This window comes from Antrostomus carolinensis, unplaced genomic scaffold (assembly GCF_000700745.2).
Source record: "Antrostomus carolinensis isolate BGI_N321 unplaced genomic scaffold, ASM70074v2 scaffold17310, whole genome shotgun sequence".
NCBI lineage: Eukaryota > Metazoa > Chordata > Aves > Caprimulgiformes > Caprimulgidae > Antrostomus > Antrostomus carolinensis.
In genome coordinates, this window is record NW_010287888.1 from 1 (window position 1) to 19,167 (window position 19,167).

The following is a 19,167-nucleotide window of genomic DNA, read 5'->3' on the forward strand; positions in this document are numbered from 1 at the left end:
CGGCCTCCGCGGCGGGTGTCAGCGCTGGGGGCTGGTGGTCACCTCAGTGTGAGGGGTCAGTCTCCCTGGCCGGGGTCTGCTCCGACCCTCCCGGGCGGGAGGGGCCGGCAGAGCTCGCCCGGCCTGCGCAGGCTGTGGAGGGAGCGGTACCGCCGCTGCCGAGAGTCTTTATTCTGGTGGTTTATTGATAAAGAGCCAGAATAGGGTGGTTAACACGCACCGTTACGCCAAAAGGCCTCTGCAGTTCAGCTTCATTTTAACAGGCACCTTTGAAAAAAGTGGGATTTCAGGTAACAGCATGCTGGTACCCTCAGAATGTATGTGGAAACTATACTTTACCTAAAGGGAACCCCCAAACCTATGGCCACCAGAAACTTCAGCAAAATATTAGTAAGCGACTTACCAACCCGAGGTAAATTCTTAATTGCTTGTTTATTTGATGATAAGAGTAAGTCCAAACCAATGGCTCGTGAGCAGTCTAATAATACATATACCATGAGGATACAGCATTTTTGAAGCGTGCCTCTGCTAGCTTTACATTTCTGTTTTAATTCCAGGATGAGTACTGAGGTGTTGGCCCTTCTGATGAAGGTGCCTTTTAACATAGGCAGTGGTCAGCGCCAGAGCAAGTGACCAAGTTAACGTTGCCAAATGGAATTTCTCACCCTTCCAGGACATCACATTTGGTATCACTCCTGCCTCTGAGCCAAATGTAAGGTATACATCCATTCAGCTCTCAGTGTGCCCTTTGAGAGTAGTTGTAATGAGTATCTGCTGTCATGTTGCCTTTGAACCGTGTCGGTAGGAACTGCCTTTGCCGAACAGGCCAAGGGCTGAACTTTAGAACCCTGTCAGCGAGTGCAATTACAGCACTAATGGCGCTGTGAGTTTGTCTTATCTACAGTCTGCATCCATGGCATGTCTTGCTGCTGATAATCCCCACAGAAAAGTAATTCTTGGCCCTTGCCCTGCTGCAACGGGTGCAATAAAATGTTGAGGGAGGTGCGTTGGGTCCTTGGAGTTGTACATCTTCCTCATTGTTCATATATCATAACATGGGGTGGGATCGGGCTAAAAAGGCTCAATTCAAGGAGTGCCTCACCTCTGGCACGTCAGTTTTATCACAGTTGGATCAAGACAACATGGGTGATACACCACCTATATCATGGGTGCAGCTAAAATGGATTAGGTAAAGCTAGCTCTAGTACATCTAGTGAGCAAGACCAAGATTTTCCTGCAGAGGTACCACCGTGGCTGATGATCTCATCCTCGGAAATGAGTTTTACATTTAAATGAAGACCAAAAGAGCTCTGACACTCTCTGATTTTTGTAACTGAATTTTCTCGTTTTATTTCTTTACAGATGTTGTATGTAGGAGTGCAGGCGGTCGAGATGCTAAAGATACAGGGTCATGTATAATTCTGCAGTGCTGCTCTCCATGGTGTCTTTGTTCTGAAGCTCGTGACCAGATGTTTGGATAGATGTAGTTGCTAATAGCACTGGTGAGGGATATCACAGACAATCTGTATGCCACAATCTGTGAGAACTTTAAGCATGTGTGAGGGGACCAGTGTGTCTTCTATCTTCTCCATTGCCTTCTCTTCCTTTTCCTACAGTAGTCCCCTTCCTGCTATTTGCCATTTCGTCCTTTTCTACCTCATTTAACCTTAAGCATTTTAAAAAGCCTAAAACTATAAAACCAGTATGCCTTTCTTTGTTGGGATACCTGTATTGCTATGCATACAACATGGCAAACGTGCCTTGGAGGTTGTACCCAGCTGGTGTTAGAATCTGAGCTGTTTACTGATGCAAGCCCAGAGCCTTCCTTGTTCTGCCCATCTTCCTCCTGCACGTCAGTGATCTCCTCTGCATTTGAATTCCCTTCCATCCCCATGTACAACCACACAGGAGACGTGAAGGTATCCAGAGTTTTTTAAAGAGTTTTTTAACTTTTTTTTTTTTTTTTGTTAAAGTATGGCTTAAAATTTCTTTGCCATAGGATTCCCTCCCTCCTGAATAACCTTTCCATTTTCCCTTTGCTCCCTGTGTCTGTTACCACATTTCAAGGGGCTGTAGCAGTCTCCCTGCATGCATGCATAGACCTTTGGCTTCTGGGCATTACAATTGACTTCTTGTTGAATTCTATGTTAGTAGTGCTTCCCCTGGAACAGAGTAAACCATGTGTAGTAAGGGAACTACCTTACTTGTGGCTTAATTCCATAGGCAGGTAGAGAGAGACAGGTGATGGGATATGCCACCTTATAGAGCTTCTTGCAGTGGTTTGGTGCCTGTACCTGTGAAGTGCTGGAGCTATTAGTGGGATTCTGTAGCTGAAGGAGCCATTCTCTTTTAGTGTGACTTGCTTGGTCATGCAAATCACAACACTTCTAACTCTGGCTGCTGTTTTCCCGATGCAGTAGTTAAGGTGGCACGTAGATACTGTTCAGCTCTTATTAGATACCCTCAGAGGACAGAGAGTCTTTTCTAAAGTAAATGTTCAGCGTGTTTGTGCAAAACAGCATGTGGATTGGATGTGATTTTTTTGTTTGTTTGATGAGAAGAGTATGTACATTGTGTTGGTTATTTTTGCAGTAGGTTTGGGTTTCAGAATGCTAGCAAGCTTTGCATGCAGAGCTGTAGAAAAATGCTTGTGAGATATTTCAGAATTTTAATTTTGGTGTAGTTCTGCTGCCTCTTCAGAAATGTGAAATTGCTTATTCATATATTAAAACAATACTGCTCCCTCTCTGTGCTGAAAAACCCCAGGAATCCTAGGACAAACCATGACCAGTGTCCATATGTTAGTATGATCTGCAGGTGATAATATCTCTGGTTGTTTTTGTAGATAAGAGAGGAGGTTACAAAGTCTTCATTTTCATGGTGCCTGTTGAAACATGAGTGTTTGATTTCCAGGCCTGACTCAGTCAGTTACAGAGTAGGTGCTCTGAGTCTGTCAAGAAATCCAGAGGATGAGGGAACTTTAGATGATGTCAGGCTATACTGAACTCTTAAAGTATTACCTGTCAGTCCAGTAGTGTATGGGTTCTACTTCCAGGAATATTTGCCTGGTCTTTCTATTGTATAGATTGTCATCTTGTCTTATCATCAAGGCCAACATGCACATTTTGAGGAGTATATGTTATAAAATCTTTTTTTAATGTTGTGATTGTTAGCAATTCACATTAGAAACACATGTTCTTCAAATACTTGGTGCACTTTGCAAAGGGATTTCCAGCACATGTAAAAAGGTACAGGGGGGGGCTGGGAGAGGGGAGAAACTATTGTGTCTTGAAGAGGTTGTGATAATCTGTGCATTGTTCTGTGGCAGTATTTTTCTAGTTCTGGAAAGTATACAAAATCTAACTTTCAACAAGCAACATGGCTTGAGAGTTGTTTTATGCAAATTTTTAAAACCACTCTGTTCATTGGCACAGCCAACTAATGAAACAACTTTTCTAAGTCTGGTGGTTGTTTTAAAATAAATATGTTAGGCTCTAAAGATTTTGCTTAGTTTCCGAGACTGCACAACAGAGCCCATTCTGAGATAATGCTTTGTAAAAGGTGAAAACACAAACACAATTGCTGCTACAACTGCAAACTCTTTTTAGGATACAGAGCTCCTGGCTCATTTTACTGTGTTTCTTCAAGTGGTAGATGGAACCTCTTTTGGATACAGTTGACATTTTTGCTTCCCTTCTAAACAAAATAAATTGCTATCTGAAAAGCTGTGAATAAATCCTAGGATAAAATTTCTTTTCCAGAAGTGGATTTTTCTTTTTCCCTTGCAACTCATGATTTTGAATTTTAGAGCGCATTTCAAAGGGATGCACTTAGGTTTATCCATTCTTGCCCATATCCGTCTCTTGAGTACCTTCAGATCATAGAATCACAGAACAGTTTGGGTTGGAAGGGACCCCTCAAGGCTATCTAGTCCAACCCCCCTGCAGTCATCAGGGACATCTTCAACCAGATCAGGTTGCTCAGAGCCCCCTCCAGCCTGGCCTTGAATGTTTCCAGGGATGGGGCTTCTATCACCTCTCTGGGCAGCCTGGGCCAGGGTTTCACCACCCTCCAGTGTAAAAAATTTCTTCCCTGTATCTAGTCTAAATCTCCCCTCTTTTAGTTTAAAACTACCACCCTTTGTCTTGTTGCTGCAGGCTCTGCTGAAAAGTCTGTGCTGATCTTTCTTGTAGGCCACCTCTAAGTATTGAAAGGCTGCAATAAAGTCTCCCTGGAGCCTTCTCTTCTCCAGGCTGAGCAACCCCAACTCTCTCAGCCTGTCCTCACAGCAGAGCTGTTCCAGCCCTCTGATCACTTTTGCGGTGGACTCTGGACCTTCTCCAACAGGTCCATGTCTTTCTTGTGCTGCGGACTCCCAAGCTGGATGCAGTACTGCAGGCAGATACTCAGTTGCATTTCTTATGCAACAACCACTCAGCAATCTTGCTGACTGGAGGGTCGTGAAGGCTGTTTTGGGAGGATATTTTGGAGTTTTTTGGTGCAGGCATGATGAAGGTGGTTGCCTGTCTGAGGTGAAATTCTGTATTGTGCTGTAATTATGGGTGGAACAAATAGTAGCATCTGATCAGCATGGAGTGCTACAGAGGTGCTACTTCTAATAATAGAGACGTGCTCTTTCTATGCCACTAGTATAGAAATGAATCAACAGGACATATATTTCTATTTTAGTGAGAAATGCAATAAACTTGGTACTAACTACTTTAACTTCTTAGCATTGTTGGAAAGACGACTTATCAGTTATTTAGAAAGGGAGTGTCTATGTAATCTTCCATAGTTGAATGATTGGTTTATTGGGTGTAACTTTTAATGTCAAATCCCAGTACTGTGTTGGCCTTGAGCAGAATTAGACCCAGGAAATCGCCGGGTGGCTAGAAAAAGAGGAATGCAAGCAAACCTCTGCTAAGGGTTTTGTGTAGGAGCTGCCAATTTCAACTCTTGTGTACGTACTGACAGCAATACAACTGAGCAAATACACATCAGGACAGCCTCTTTACTATTTCTGGCAAAAAAAAGGAGGGAGGGGAAATAATTAAAAGCTGTCTCTCTTAAAACTAAGCTCTGAAGGAAGTGCTTCTCTTCTAGGTATACTGCAGCATCCAGATGGGACTGTCCTGAAGCAGTTGCAACCACCACCTCGTGGTCCCAGGGAGCAGGAGTTTTACAACAAGGTGAGGGTCTGGTGGTGTGGAGGGAGCTGCCTTGCTGCAGGTGAAATGATGTGTGTGATTCCTCTAGAAGTACATCCTTATTGTTGTGGTTCGGAAAGTGCAGCCTGAAAGTGCAAATATCTGAATGGCAGGTGAGTGACAGTCCTGTCATGGTATCTCTGTGCATCTACAACATTTTCCTCTTTGAATGTCCCCCCCACCCCAGTGCCAGACCTACTTCACCCACAGGATTTAAGCTTGCTTATTTGCTCATGGGACAGCGGGCTTTTCATAGCATCTAAGATTTTATGGAAAAGCCTTGAATGATCTTATCTGTGATTAAAGGGTGGTATGTTTAATCCCATCTTTCTCATGTTGCTGAGTGTCTCGGAATTGGTTGCATCTAAATTTAGCATGTCTTGCACTCCATCTAGTCTGGCTTATTGCTAGAAGTATTGCTCTGTTCACTGTGTTAAAACTCATCTTCTTTAAAAAGTCAATAAAAAGTGAAACTCTCCAGTTGTTTTAACTTTAGTTTGCTATGTTTTTCCTGTTGCTTATCTTCAGTTTGCTTTATCAGTAACTTGAATAACACAAACCAGGAACGCTATTGCTTGTTGTCTTATGAGGGTAAACTCTTTTTAGAGCCTTTTTCCTTTACTGACCTACCTTCTTGTGATAGTCCGTTGCGTGTTTTTTCTATATCCGCTTGATATGTCATCCCTTTCCATGGCTTCTTAGGTATGAAGAACTGTAGAAATCTTAATGCAGGATGAGAGAGGAGTCTTGAGACTTTCTTTTTGTTGTGTTGTTTAGTTTGTTTTTCTGTTTTCTTCCCCCCTGCCCTGGAAGGGTATTAAGTTACCACAAGACCTTACATATTTTTTGGAAATGTCTCACATTAAAACAGACTAAGCAACATGCTCTAAGTGAACGATGTGTTTGCATACTAGTGTTACTCGACAATTCTTGTTATGGGACTGCTGGACAAAACAGCAGCTCTTGAGTTAGTAGGAGCTCAGCAGGAGCCAGTTAAATCTAAATGTAAATATTTTTCTGAGTTTTCTCAGTGACTGTAATTTAGATGAGATTAAGAAAGATGCAGTTCAGCCTGAGCAGTAACTCTTCAGTAGGAGGAGAAAATTGAGCAGACTCCTTTGAGTATCAGGCTACTTACTCTTCTGTGAAATCCTGAGGTATGGACAGTAACGTGCTATTGCTGTCTAAAGCCAGCAGGTAAGAGGGGTGAGCTCAAACATTGCTTAGATGTTAACTGTTCACAGCACAGGCTTTATCACTTTGCTTGTTGCTTGGACTCGCATGACAAGCCCGGAGCAAGTCCCTGGGCAAAGTCTTTGAGGAAGAGAGGTCTGTATCGGTGCCATATACCCTGTCATACTGGAAGAAGTCAGGTCTCAGTACTAGTAACTTGCAAATTTAGTGTCAATTATATCTTCCAGGGCCTTGCTGAATTGCTTCTGATACTGGTATTTTTTTTTGGTTAAAAGCCATATGGGAAAGGCAGTGGGCAATTCTTGAAAAATAGTGGAGAAGGGGAAAGATGTATACACAATTAGTTGTGTGTGGACTGAAATGCCTTTGTGGGAGAAGGGAAGGAGAGCAATGCATGTATGTTATGTAGGTGAAAAGTACAAGAGAAAGATCTTAGGGATTTGTCGCTTCTCAATGATTAACTACTACCACATTTGCTCTCAGGCAAGAACCACGTGATGAAGGATATAGATTCCTAAGCACTACATATGGTTGTTAGAAGATGAGGATTACTGTGGATTGTGAGGTTCAGTGTAAGGTACAGTTTCATGTACAGGTTGAGCTGATAATTGCACATTGCTGCCAAGGGGGAAAGGCCTTTCTTGCCATTTACCTTGTACAGTGTTGGTGCTTTTGGTACACTGATGAACTGATTTGACTTATATAAAGATGACAAAACTTCCTTGTGTTGGTAGTCTTCTGTCAGTTTTAGTGATTAGACTGATAAGCAGTGGGAACAACAGCAAGTCTGCCCTGTTTTGGAGACTGAGCTCAACACATCTTGTAGTCTGTAATCAGAGAGACATTATCACCTTGGAGTAGGCTAATGAACCTCCAGAGAATGGAGGAAGGAGAATTTTACCAACCCTTGAGACAAGGGCTTGTTTACAAGGCAGTCAGGTACAGGAGATGTTGAGAAACACTGCAGAAATGAAACAAGTGAGGCAAGACTGATGAATCCCAGAATGTCACTTTGTCAGGACTAGACAGTGAGTCCGTTTATAAGATCAAACCAGATGGTTACCCATTAGTATATGTGGATTAATCATGACTTTTTCTATTTCCACACCTGTTTTTTCATAGGTGCTTATAGCTGTTCTGTCTGTAGTGATCAGTTATTACTTCCTTTGCATGCTACCTTACCCTGACCTGAATTAAGATTAGTACCCCAGTATGTGGGCCAGAAACAAGTGGGATTTTTTACTTCCGGGTGAAGCAAACCTCCTCAGCTGAAGCAGTTGGGAACCTCTGTAGTTTATGGTAGCAGGGAGGTGAATATGTCTCAGTTTGAGCTGTACAAGTCAGCTGGAGAGCAGCTATCACAGATCTGAGGCAGAAATGTCTTCAGATAACCAGCAGTGACTGGGAAGTGGTATTTCATCATGCAGTCTGAGTTCTCGTGAGCTGAAGGTTGCAGGGAATGTGTCATGATAGAGGATAATGAGGCATTAATGGACAAGTTTGAATATAACCTTGATAAATTTAACCTCATACCAGGTAGTTACTGTCTTCTGCCTGGACAGGACAATCTTCTCTTCTGAAACTGCTGGGTTTGCCTTCTGCTGGATGCTTGAACATGACACAGGGTCATAGTCTGTGTCAGTGAATTGCCATAAGTTTTTTCTTTTTGATAGTTATTTTCAGTTGAGCACAAAGCTGAGTACTGACCAGGAGAGCCCAGACAAAATGGGCTTCTATTTTGGAGTGAAAACTCAAGCAAGACTCTGATCTAAATCTTGGATCTATATGTCAGCCTGCCCAGAAGTGGATGGCAACTGAAGTTTTGAAGAATTTCACAGATCTTTGTCAAAGTGGAAAACCTCTCTTGACTGACATTAGATTGCCTTTTTATTCTCCTGATAGTATATGTTGAGTTCAGCAGTTTAAAAAATTAACAGCCTTTAAATACTAGTGGTCTTTCTTAAAAGAGTATTTTACCAAGTAAACCAAATGATACCTCTACTACAATAATATGTGGTATTCTCTACAGATGGGGAAATGGCTTGCCATGGTTCTGTTAATGAGGGAGGGCAAAAGTATGGATGACAAGAGTATGACAAGATTATCGTGAATACCTTCTATAATAAAATGTGGTAGAACAATGAGCTGTTTGTACTCATTGTTAATAACTTACTATGTATTGCTTAACTTATCACTGGAGTGTGACTTTCCACTTTCTATTGAGTTCTGTAAATATGAGTAATTATCAAGTCAAAATAATAATGTTTCAATTTTGTTCTTGCAAACTCCCTTCCTGTAACTGAGGGCATGAACTTCTTCCTAACATAGGCTGCATAACCATGGACTGTTTTACCACGTCTTCTGATACCCTTACCCCGTTAAATGACAGGGGTTTTTTAACCTTGAATAGGTACAAAATACTTTTTCAATAGCTATGTGCAGCAAAAGAAAAAGAAATTGGAGTAGAAGGGTTGTGGGTTTTTAAGGACTATCTATACTGATGATCAGTTGTTTCCATCTAATGGAAATACTCTGTGAGAACATGTAGGTGGAGGCGCTGTAAAAGGCTGCTTTTAAAGGAGTTTCAGGAGGAGCAGTATGCAGAGATGTGGAACCAGGAAAATAGTGTTGTTTGAAAATGCAGTGTAATGTATTATGTAGTAGTGACCTGTTTCCATTAAAGAAAACAAATTGGTAAAAGGCAGTGTCTGTTTAGGGTAGGCTGCCTACACACACATACTAAAAAATCCACCAAAAGTGGATTGCTACTCGGTGTGTTTTAGTATTTGGCTTCAGCCTGCTTTATGCCAGGGTGTATTTATATATGCTGAAAACAGTTTGATTTAATTCAGCAGTGTTGGGAGAGGGAAGAAGCCTATCAGCCCTCCTACAGTGATCTCTTCTGGCAGATGAGTTGGGAACTGAGAAAAGCATCTTTTGAAAAGGTTAGTGCAGTCGCTGTATGGGTAAAACCTCCCTGCTCAGCTGGGTACAGAGCTCTTGTCTCAAACATGCCAGGCTGTACCCAAGAGCACTGTATGCTAGCATGACTCTCTCTTCCTATTTAAGAGCTATCCTCTTCAGCACAGAGATTTTCTTAATTTGTCATGTCAAGAATGTAGCATTGCAGAAAATACTGTCCTGGTGGCGTCCTGAAGAGGAGGAGGAAGCTGGAATGCCAGGCTTTAAATAGGGCAGCTGCTTTTGTGGGCACTAAAAGATAGAACTTGGGCTGCAAGTACTTAAAACTGAGGAAGAGAGAATTGACACTTGTTGAGGTTACGTCATGACTACAGTTTCCTACAAGCTGGGTTTTTAGCAGTAGGAGACAGTGTTTCTTACGTTCAACAGAACAAGAGAAAGTCACTGGACTATTTTGAAATGGCAGCTCTTTCACTTCTGATTTCTAGCATTCACTTGGTGGGGCTGTAAACCTCTGCTGTGTGTACATGTTCTCAGCATGGCATACTGACTGAAGTTTTAGAGGTTGCTAAAGCAGTAGCTAATAAATTGGGATTTTATGCTTTAGACATCAATAAATGTTCCTGTAAACTTTTCTTTGAATTGTCTTTCTGCTCTACTACGATGACTGCGTGATGCTCGGGGTATGAGTAGTACACCTTCTTCTCTCACCCTGCCTGCCAAAAACTCTCCTGAGAATGCTTTTGCAGCATGGACAACTTCCAGCGCATATCTTCCCCACCCCCCACCCCCTCTTGCTAGTGGCTCCATATCAGAATTGTCATAGCTGGTTCTCATGATGTTGCCAAATCATGGCTCCAAATAGTATACCTGCAATACTATAAGGTTTGGAAGGCTGTTGTAATGTGAGACTTGCGCTAATTCTCAGATACCCTTGTCCCAGAGGGCAAGGGTAATTTTTGGGGGGTTGGAATGAAAAGGCAGTTGGGGGTTCTCCCAGTCATAGCTCAGCTCCAGCCAACTTCTACCTCTGCCCCAGTGCTCGGGAACTGAGAGGGCTGATTGACCCCACGTACCATTGGGGAGAGATAATTGAGCTAGTCATCTGGCCCTTCTGGATAACAGATCTTCCACCCATTGCCAATTAATGACGGCTCTGTTAACTGCTGTAGCAGTAGTCTGAAAGTTCAGGGTTCAAGCCCTGCTGACATATAATATGAATGCAAGGAAGCTGTTACCACTGTAGATAATAGAAATTGTTTTTTACTCTTGTTACATGTCCTGAGAACAAAGCCAGGATGTAAGAGACACAAATAGCTCCAGCATGTAAAAGAGATTTACATTAGTTAGGTGAGAGTCAGGCATTTGAAAGCTAGGAAGTAATGGTTTCATGCTTGCCTGCACAATTGTTGTTCTGAACTTTTGTTGGATGCATTAGAATGCAGCTCTCAGTAGGGCAATGACCTGTCTTTCTGTTTTGTTTCCCCTAAAGAACTTACTAACTCATTTTACAACCTGACATAAGGCAGAATTGGTATCATTTGTGCGACTTTTGCCGTCTCTCTTGTAGCAGTTAATCTTTGAGTTTGTGACCAGAGGATAACGTGTTACTGAAGACCCAATTGCATTAATATTCCTGAAACCATATATTCCTCGTGCTTACGTGGTTACAGAGGAGAAACAAGCAGGAAGTATGCCCATTTGGACCATTGTCAGTAATCTTCTCCATACTGTTTTCTATTTCATTCTCAATAACCTGCTGCTACTCCTATGCCATGGCTTTTCATTGCTGCTTGGTGCTTTCTTCTTTTTTGCACTGTCTAATTTTAATTAGTATTCAAGCAGCTTCAGGCAGTGCAGAAGACTTCTGGTGACTTCCCTCCCCCTCCATGGCATAAAATCAAGCCAGCAGCCTGAAAGATGTGTTTTGGCCTGGAAGCTTTTGCATGGAGTTGCAAGAACTGACTCATAAGGCTCAGCCCCCTTTCAGCCTATATAGCACAAATCACGATAAGGCAGCCTGTGTTCTGTAAACTGTGCTCTGCTAGTGACGGAAAAGGAAGGGGATTGGGGAGGCAGAGTATGTCTTGCTTCAGGATGTATTACCCTGTTTTGTAAACTCAGATAACTGGTTTTATAGTCTTGATTTAGATGATTATCCTTGACTGAAAAAGGAGTGGATGATGACCATCATGCTGCTATTGTGTACTAAAATATCCTTATCCCTTGATCAACTCTCTAGCTGAGGTCCTGATTTTCAGTCTTGTATGGACAAAGCTTGGAGGAGTAGGATGTACGGTTCTCTTAACATCTTATTTTGGGGATGCAATGCCTTGCCCGAACCCTTCATTGCTACCACATTCAGAGCTGTAGCTCAGAATCCTCCAAGGTTATCTTTGGCCATATCTCATTCTGGTACGTCCAGATCTACTGCATCTCCAGAAGAGGTAGCGGTACTGAAGTGTACAAATTACCTGTTTGCAAACATAGCAAGCACATTCTGATACAGTCCATTTCTGCCCTTGGCATCGCTCCTTCTGCTGAGAAACTGTCTGGAGGGATTCTGTTTTGCTGGGGAAATAAGCAAATTTAAGTTCCCAAACCAGTGTGGGAAACTGCCTCACACTCTCTACTTTAAACCACAAGCCTGGACAGAAGTGCTGTAATAAAAAGAAGGACATGCAGTACTTCTCAGCTAATGAGAAGAAAATGGCTTTTTCACCAAATTGTGAAATACTGGCAGTTTGTATTCAGATCTTTTTCATATTTGGAGCTGTCTGAGAGAGATGAAGTGTAGGTCTGAGAATCTGCTGAGTTCCTACTACTGTCCTATAAACACTCACATTTTTTGCACTTCAGATCACTATTAAATGACGGAAAGCCTACTGTACCAGGGCAGTCAGGCTTTAAAAGTATGGCAGATTTTTGTGATTCGTGCACTCTGTAGCAAAAACTAGTTTGGAAGGAACGTACCATGCAGTAGAAGGTTAACCTAGAAGGGTCTGGTGCACATCTGTTTGCCGTGCTCCTTGTATATTGTGTGCCACAGAATAAACTACAGCCTGCATTAATAAATCTAAGAAAACCTCATAAAAGGAGACAGTAAAAAGCCATTATTGCAATTTGATGCTATCAGGGATCTACTGGGTAAAGTTGGGAACAGACTGAGTAGTCTACAGTCCCTGCTGTGTAAGTAGGGAAAAAAAATTCCGTTCTCTTACCAATCTGATTTTGAGGAAGATTCCTTCCCGAGAGTAGGTCTGGCTGAAAATAAAGCAAAAATGCATAGGTTTAATGTGCATATCCATAGTATGTTAAATTGGATGAAGTTACAGTACAGTGCTCCTGCTGTGCTAGAGGGTCATGCTAACACTGACTTTTTCAGACTGGATCATATATTGTTTAAACTTCAATTCAGTTATGAATGTTTTAGAATATGGATAAACTTACTAAAGGTATGTTGGTGTTATACAGAAAATACAGCACATTGTGTATTGTAAGCTTATTTAAAAATAAGATATGGTCAGTGCCCTGCCATTATGGGATTGAGGAAAGTGTCAGTTGTCTCCTTGAAAGAAAAGGAAAATAAATTCAGTCTCTGAAAATAAGAATTCTAGTTTCAAGATTTTTTTTTTTTAAAAAGAAAAGAAAAAGAAAAAAAGGAAAAGCTTGTCATAAGAGAATATTGCTTAAATCCAGGACTGTGTATGTGTGGAAAGAGATGTGAATCACCAGTGCATATGGTGGAATATAATGTAACGTTTTGGTATTGTCCTGGTTTGTCTTCAGCAGCTGTCTCTTCCAGCTAAAAACCAGGACAGGTATGTTCTTGGTCATTCAGGTACTGGATTAACCATAAGAAAATTAAAGAATGTCCCACTGTGCTTGTTAAAATTCCTGTAATATCCAAGACTTAGGGAGCAATTTGGTAGCAATTATTTTTCAGTCCGAGTATTTATTTTTTCTGAATGTGTGTGCCTATTTTATATATATATATCTATATATCTATCTATATATATATATACACGTCTTCTTGAAGACAAAGCAAAACAAATGACTTGGCTCACCAGGCCTAACTGTAACAGAATCCACTTACCCAGATTTTTCTTTTTTTCTGCTTTACTGGAACAGACTCTGACCAAAGGCTTCCCAAGGTTTCTTAGTATTATTATTACTGTTGTTCTTTTTTGTTTTCCCCCCCTGTGTTCTAGCACAAGTTAGCAATGTTTTTTTCCTTTCTTGCCAATGGTGAGCAAGGAGGTTCCTTGCAGGTTTGGGAAACAACTGCTGATGTGCTTGTCCAGCAGACTGGTGAGTGAAAAGAAGATGTGGGCTCATAGCTCGTTCTGTAACTTACACTTTTGCACAGGCCACATGTAGGTGGGACTCCAAAGAGTTAGTTATTCAAAGCAAGCAAAAAAATACTTCTGGTTATTACAAACCAGCTATTTTGATGTTAGCAATAACTCTCTATTTCATATATAAAATACATCTCTAACAACTGAAAACCCCTCTCTCTACTTGGGTAGAAAATGTCAGAATAGCTTTTGGGCTGTTACTTTTAGTGCCGATGGAAGGAGCCATTGCATACTTCCCCAGAATCATAAGCTATCAACTAAATTCCTGCTAGTAGGTGCCATTCTTTGTCCATTAAAAATAATAAAAATAATACAATAAAAGTATTATTACCAACTGCCTCTGTCTTGGCAAATGTTCTCATTACAAAGTAAAGCCTGTTGCTGGCAGGGAAGCTTTTGATGTAGTAACTGAGATGATAAATCTGACCTAACACTTGCAGGGTAGCCCTTGAAATGATCAATTTGGACATGCAGCTGCAGATGGCAGTTCAGTAATCTGGAATAAGGGGTAGGGTAGATGGTAAAGATGGTAAAATACATAGTTGCTGGTAAAATACAAATAATTTAGGTGAATAAAATTGTCAAAATTAAGGGGAATGCAAACAGGTGTTTTTAAAAGAAAGTAAAGACGTAATCTTGAGCATTTCAGAGGTATTGATGGTAGATTCAGCAGTTCAGAGTGCCATGGTATGGCATTTATGGTGGGAGCCAACTCAAGGTTGGCTCCCACCAGCAGGGGGGAGGACCATGCTGACATTGCTGCAGGGAATGGGATGAAAATGTGTGCGGGAGCGAGGCTCGGACTGATTTAAACTAGGGTGAAACTGCACCTTCAGGGTAATGTTGCAGTCAGTTCTTTGTGAGGGCTGCCTCTCGCAGTATTAGGAAAAAAAACCCAGCTTACATCTGTCAGGACTTGTCTGCACTTTGAAATTTAAATTAAATTTTGCTTAAGTATAACTGCTTCAGGGTTCCTCCTGCCCCTTGTTCTCTCTCACTGCCTAGCTTGACTCTTCAGCTGTGATCAGATAGCTTTCCTGAAACAAAGGGTAATACTTATTAATGTTCTCCAAAAGTGGGACAGCCATACTGGCTTATTTTCCCTTTTGTCCTATTGTTCTACCATTTCACTTTTCTTTCAGTAATTTCAGTGATAATTTTATCTTGAACTCTTCAATAGCTGGAGTTGCTTAAAAAAATAATCTTGGAGCAGAAAGTTTGTATGAAGACACTCTGGCTGCTGTCTTTGTTCAACTTGCTTTTGCATCTGTGAAGATTTGGATCTGTTAAGTTGGTGGTTTCTGACCAGGTCTGTGTCTTCCCTATAATGTGAAGCAGTATCCATGTTGCACCGCTTCGTGCACTGCAGTAACAGAGCTGTCTTTTGGCACAAGAGTTGTAAAGATAGATGAGAAAACTGGTTGTACCGTACTTCTTCACAGGAGGTGTGAATTGGCAAAGCGACTTGACTTTTTGCCTTGAGATTTGCTGGATCTCTCTGGCTGCTGGTAGCTTGTTTTTGTAGTGGGTAACTTCAGGACAGCGTCACTATGGCTCTGTTGGGTGAATGGTAAGTGGTGTCAAGCTAAGAAGGAAGAGTAAGTAAAAATGGGAGAAGTATTTAGTGTGTTAAAACTGAAACTTCCTTATCAGACGACCAACAGTTTTAACCATTTTTTTTATGCTGTGTTCTCTTTATTTTGGCCTCTAGTGGAGAGTACCTGGTGTGAGCTCTGCTCCAGTCTGTCGTATGTGCACGTTGACATAAGTAAACCAAAGGAATGTAGTTTCTGGAGCAGAGGACTTGATGTGCAATTTGCCATGTACTCTTGGACTATATTCACCTAGGAGTCTTGTAACCTACTTAGGAGGCTACTTAACAGGTGTTTGTGCTGTTAATGTAAATACAATCACCTATCCTTTCCTGGACATCTTCTTTAGAGGGGTTTTTTGTTGTTGGTTTTGGGTTTGTTTTTGGTTTGGGGTTTTTTTTGTTTGTTTGTTTGTTTGTTGTTTTTTTGTTTGTTTTTTTTTTTAAGAAAAAGATGAATCAGGTCGTGGTACCTGAGGGATCAAGTTTTGTTGCACACCTTGAAAGAAGAATTATCCTTGACTTCAGAGAGCTCTCAAGTTCACTGAAGACTCTAGCTCCTACGCAGCTGAAGCTGAATGTAACATCTGATAGTGCTAGTGAGTTGTGAAGCTAGGAGAGACTGAAGGGCAAGAGGAAGCTCAGTTCTGTGGCAAGAGATTTATGATGAAACATGATGTGCAATTTTGAGCAAGGTGGCCCTGTTGCCCACTACCCTGCTCCATGCTCAGCTTGGTGGCTTGCAGCAGTTGTAGGGGTGTGTGGGTAAATTAATTAATTAAAATTTGCTTTGTTGTTAATTTTTAGTTGCCCCAGAATCTTGTGGTTTGAAAGATGAGTGTTTGCTGTCTTATGAAGAGGCAAACAACCCTTTTCTGCTTGTGATGTGGTAGTGTCTGGTGCCTGCTTATGTCTTTCAAAGTACTTTACTGCCTTGCCTCTGTAGTAAGTGATTATTGGAAAGAAAGAGGGACTGGATGATCTGTCTTCTCTATCCAAATTACCTCTGACCATTTCAGAGCACCTTGCTGCCTATGGTGTCTGCAGCTCTTCTTTCAGAGCTCCACCGTGGTATTTGTTCAGCATTGCTGCTGGTGGCTGTGCCTGACTGCTGCCTTTGGGTTTCTTCTTACGTCTGCAGATGTTTTGAAGCTCTGTCACATCCTTAGAAATAGGTCAGGGTTTGCTTTGCCTCCTGTAAAGATGATTCCATGCCTGGGGCTGCAAATCTTGCTAGGATCAGCCTAAATTTGACTATATAAAACATGTGGAAGTGGATAAAGTAAGACCTACTGTTTTTTTGGCATTGTTAGAGAATGACTGGTTGATAAACATGACCAAATAAGTATCTCTTTTGGAGATTTTTGAAGCTTATTTTTCCTGACTCTGGAAGAGGGATATGATTGTCTTAAGTGTGCGCCATTCTTATTTGAAAATCTATTCACATGATCAGATTGTGGGAATATATCCTGATTTGTTTTAAGCTTTTTTGTCTTTTTGTAGGTATCTTCAGTGAGAATAATGATTACAATCTGATGTATAGTGTGGCTATATATTGGATAGTAAAATAAGCAATTCAGTGTAATAGTGTTTAATATGATAGCATTCACAAGTATTTAACTTTAATTACTCTGGTGTCAGATATTTTGAATATAAGCAGAGCTGGCTCAATTCCAGTCATACTTGTGGAAACACTGCGGACACTCAGAAGACAAAACACGATGGTACTGCTTTGAAAAAGAAGAGAGGGCTGAGTTGTGAAGCCAAGCAGTTAGGAATTGCTAAAATCACAGCTGCTGTTTCAACCTCAGTTTTTTGGCGCTTGCACTTGCCTGGTAACTGGGTGATGTCGGCGTCCAGAGGGAAATGCAGTGTGCACCCAGGTAAATAAAGTCAGTTATATAGTGCATACACAGTGGGCGACAGAGTTAAGGTTGCACTATCATCTGTAAATCCTGTATTTGCTCTTTGGCGTGTTTGACTTATTAGCTGCTCCCACCACTCAGGAACCCCCCAAAAACTACTTTGGAAACTGAAGTCTACCTGATGTTGGCAGCTGGGTGTGTGTCCTGCAGCTCTGCAAGCTACAGTGCTGCTGTCTTAGGGACAATTTGTGATAGCTGGAGACAAGAAAATGTGATGCTTCAGGCTGATGGCATTTAAAGTTTCCTATTCAAATGGCTTTAAAATAAATGCTAATTTAATATATATATATATATATATATTATTTAAAAGCAGCTCTTTTATGTACTCTAGAAGATTCTCTTTAGACTACGTTTCTGTCAAAGTTATATTTTTTCATCAGGACAATTGAAGATGGGTCTGTACTGCCAAAACTAGTTTCCTGTTGCAATTTAAACATTTGTTTTTACCCTCCCTCTGTCATTTATGTGATTAGCTAGTCTTTAGAAAACAAAAAACCATGAACGTCATGCTGCTTTTAAATAAGGAAAAGAACATTCCCGTTCTCCCAAACAGCCCCTGGTTGCATTAAAAAACAGATGAATCTATTTGGATCAGGCTTATCAAAACAAACAGAATGTACTTTGGATTAAAAACTAAGGGATGGTAAATTTGCCTCGGAATTAAAAAATCCTGAATAACTGGAAATTATGACTTCATGGTGTCTATTAGACTATCTGAGCTGCCACAGGACATATCTGGGGCATAGTCTTCCTATGAGTTAGTTGCTGTAATTTGTAATGGTTGTGTTGTGAGCCCTCCAAATGTCAGCATCCTGTTTACTTGTTTTTAAGCCCAACAGTTACTACATTTTATGTCTCCAGTTTGTCCTGTTGGAAGAATGTAGCCTGTGATATGTAGAATGGCTACCTCCCCTGGCCGAGCTGACACTGAATTGTTTTGTGGTTCTTGATGTGTTGGATGAAGATGTTATATAGGCTTACTGGTAAAGCAGAAATAACTTGGATTTGTCAGTGTATGCTGGATGAATGGACCTGTTGTTACCTTTTTTATTTTAAAAAAAAAAAAAAAGAGTGCAGCTGCTTGATCTGAAGTTGGAATATCGCTGATATAAGTAAAAAGATGATGGTTCATTTCTAAAGGTTGTTCTGGGGCAAGTGACAACCTGTCTCTTCCATGAGTTTTCCAGCAGTATTGGCAGCGATACCTTTTGGAGCATGAGATGCACCGTTTGTTTCCAGTTTAATTTTAGGGATGGTTTTGTTCTGTATACATTTATATTTGGCATTCTGAATGACATCTAAATGTGTAGCTTGCCACCAGGTTGTATGAAATGAGAAGAAATGCCCATGGCATGAGTGCTGTTTACAAAGCCCCTCTCTAATGAGCAGAAGTGGTTCTCTCCTGCATAGCAATGAGAACAATTCCTGAAATGTCAGGTTTTGTTGCTTTGCCCACACCAAATGACTTCCTCTGATCTTTATTAACTGAGTGCTTATTCTTGTTTGACATGCAAATACATTATAGGCTGAGATTGAGGTCTATATTAAGGTCAAATGAGTGCTTTGTATATGTTACGTCAGACTTATGAGGGGAGTTTATTACTGTTTCTGGGATGAGATAACTTCTTGAGAGACAAAAATAATGCTCTTAGTTCTGCTATGCTGAAGTAATGATACTGAACAATGCATTACTGTAAGTTTTGTCTTCATTTAAAATATCTTATATCAGTATATTAAAGGGTAGACTACTTGGAAGATATCACTCCTGGAGCTCTTTTCCCCATTTGGCCTTGACTTTGGGCTATTACAACCCATTATAAATTATCTGAATATCTTTATTGTATCATACTATTTGAAATACACAGGAGCATACTTGTGGTTACTTGCTAAGTTGCTAAATTTAATCACCTAATGTCAGTGATTAAAAGGTAAGTCAAAGCAAGAGTACTGTCCCTCTTTAAAAAATGGAA

At 41.0% G+C, this 19,167-nt stretch overlaps 1 protein-coding gene across 1 annotated transcript in view; it reads left to right on the forward strand.

Moving 5' to 3' along the window:
- The first annotated feature begins 1,055 nt into the window (after positions 1 to 1,055).
- The window catches only part of IPMK (inositol polyphosphate multikinase), a 39,307-nt gene continuing 21,195 nt past the window's right edge, over positions 1,056 to 19,167 (forward strand). The window contains exons 1-3 of the mRNA XM_010164839.2: positions 1,056 to 1,189; positions 1,363 to 1,367; positions 5,104 to 5,189. Of these exons, the coding sequence (XP_010163141.2) occupies positions 1,056 to 1,189; positions 1,363 to 1,367; positions 5,104 to 5,189 (225 nt within the window). The remainder of the gene's footprint in view (positions 1,190 to 1,362; positions 1,368 to 5,103; positions 5,190 to 19,167) is intronic.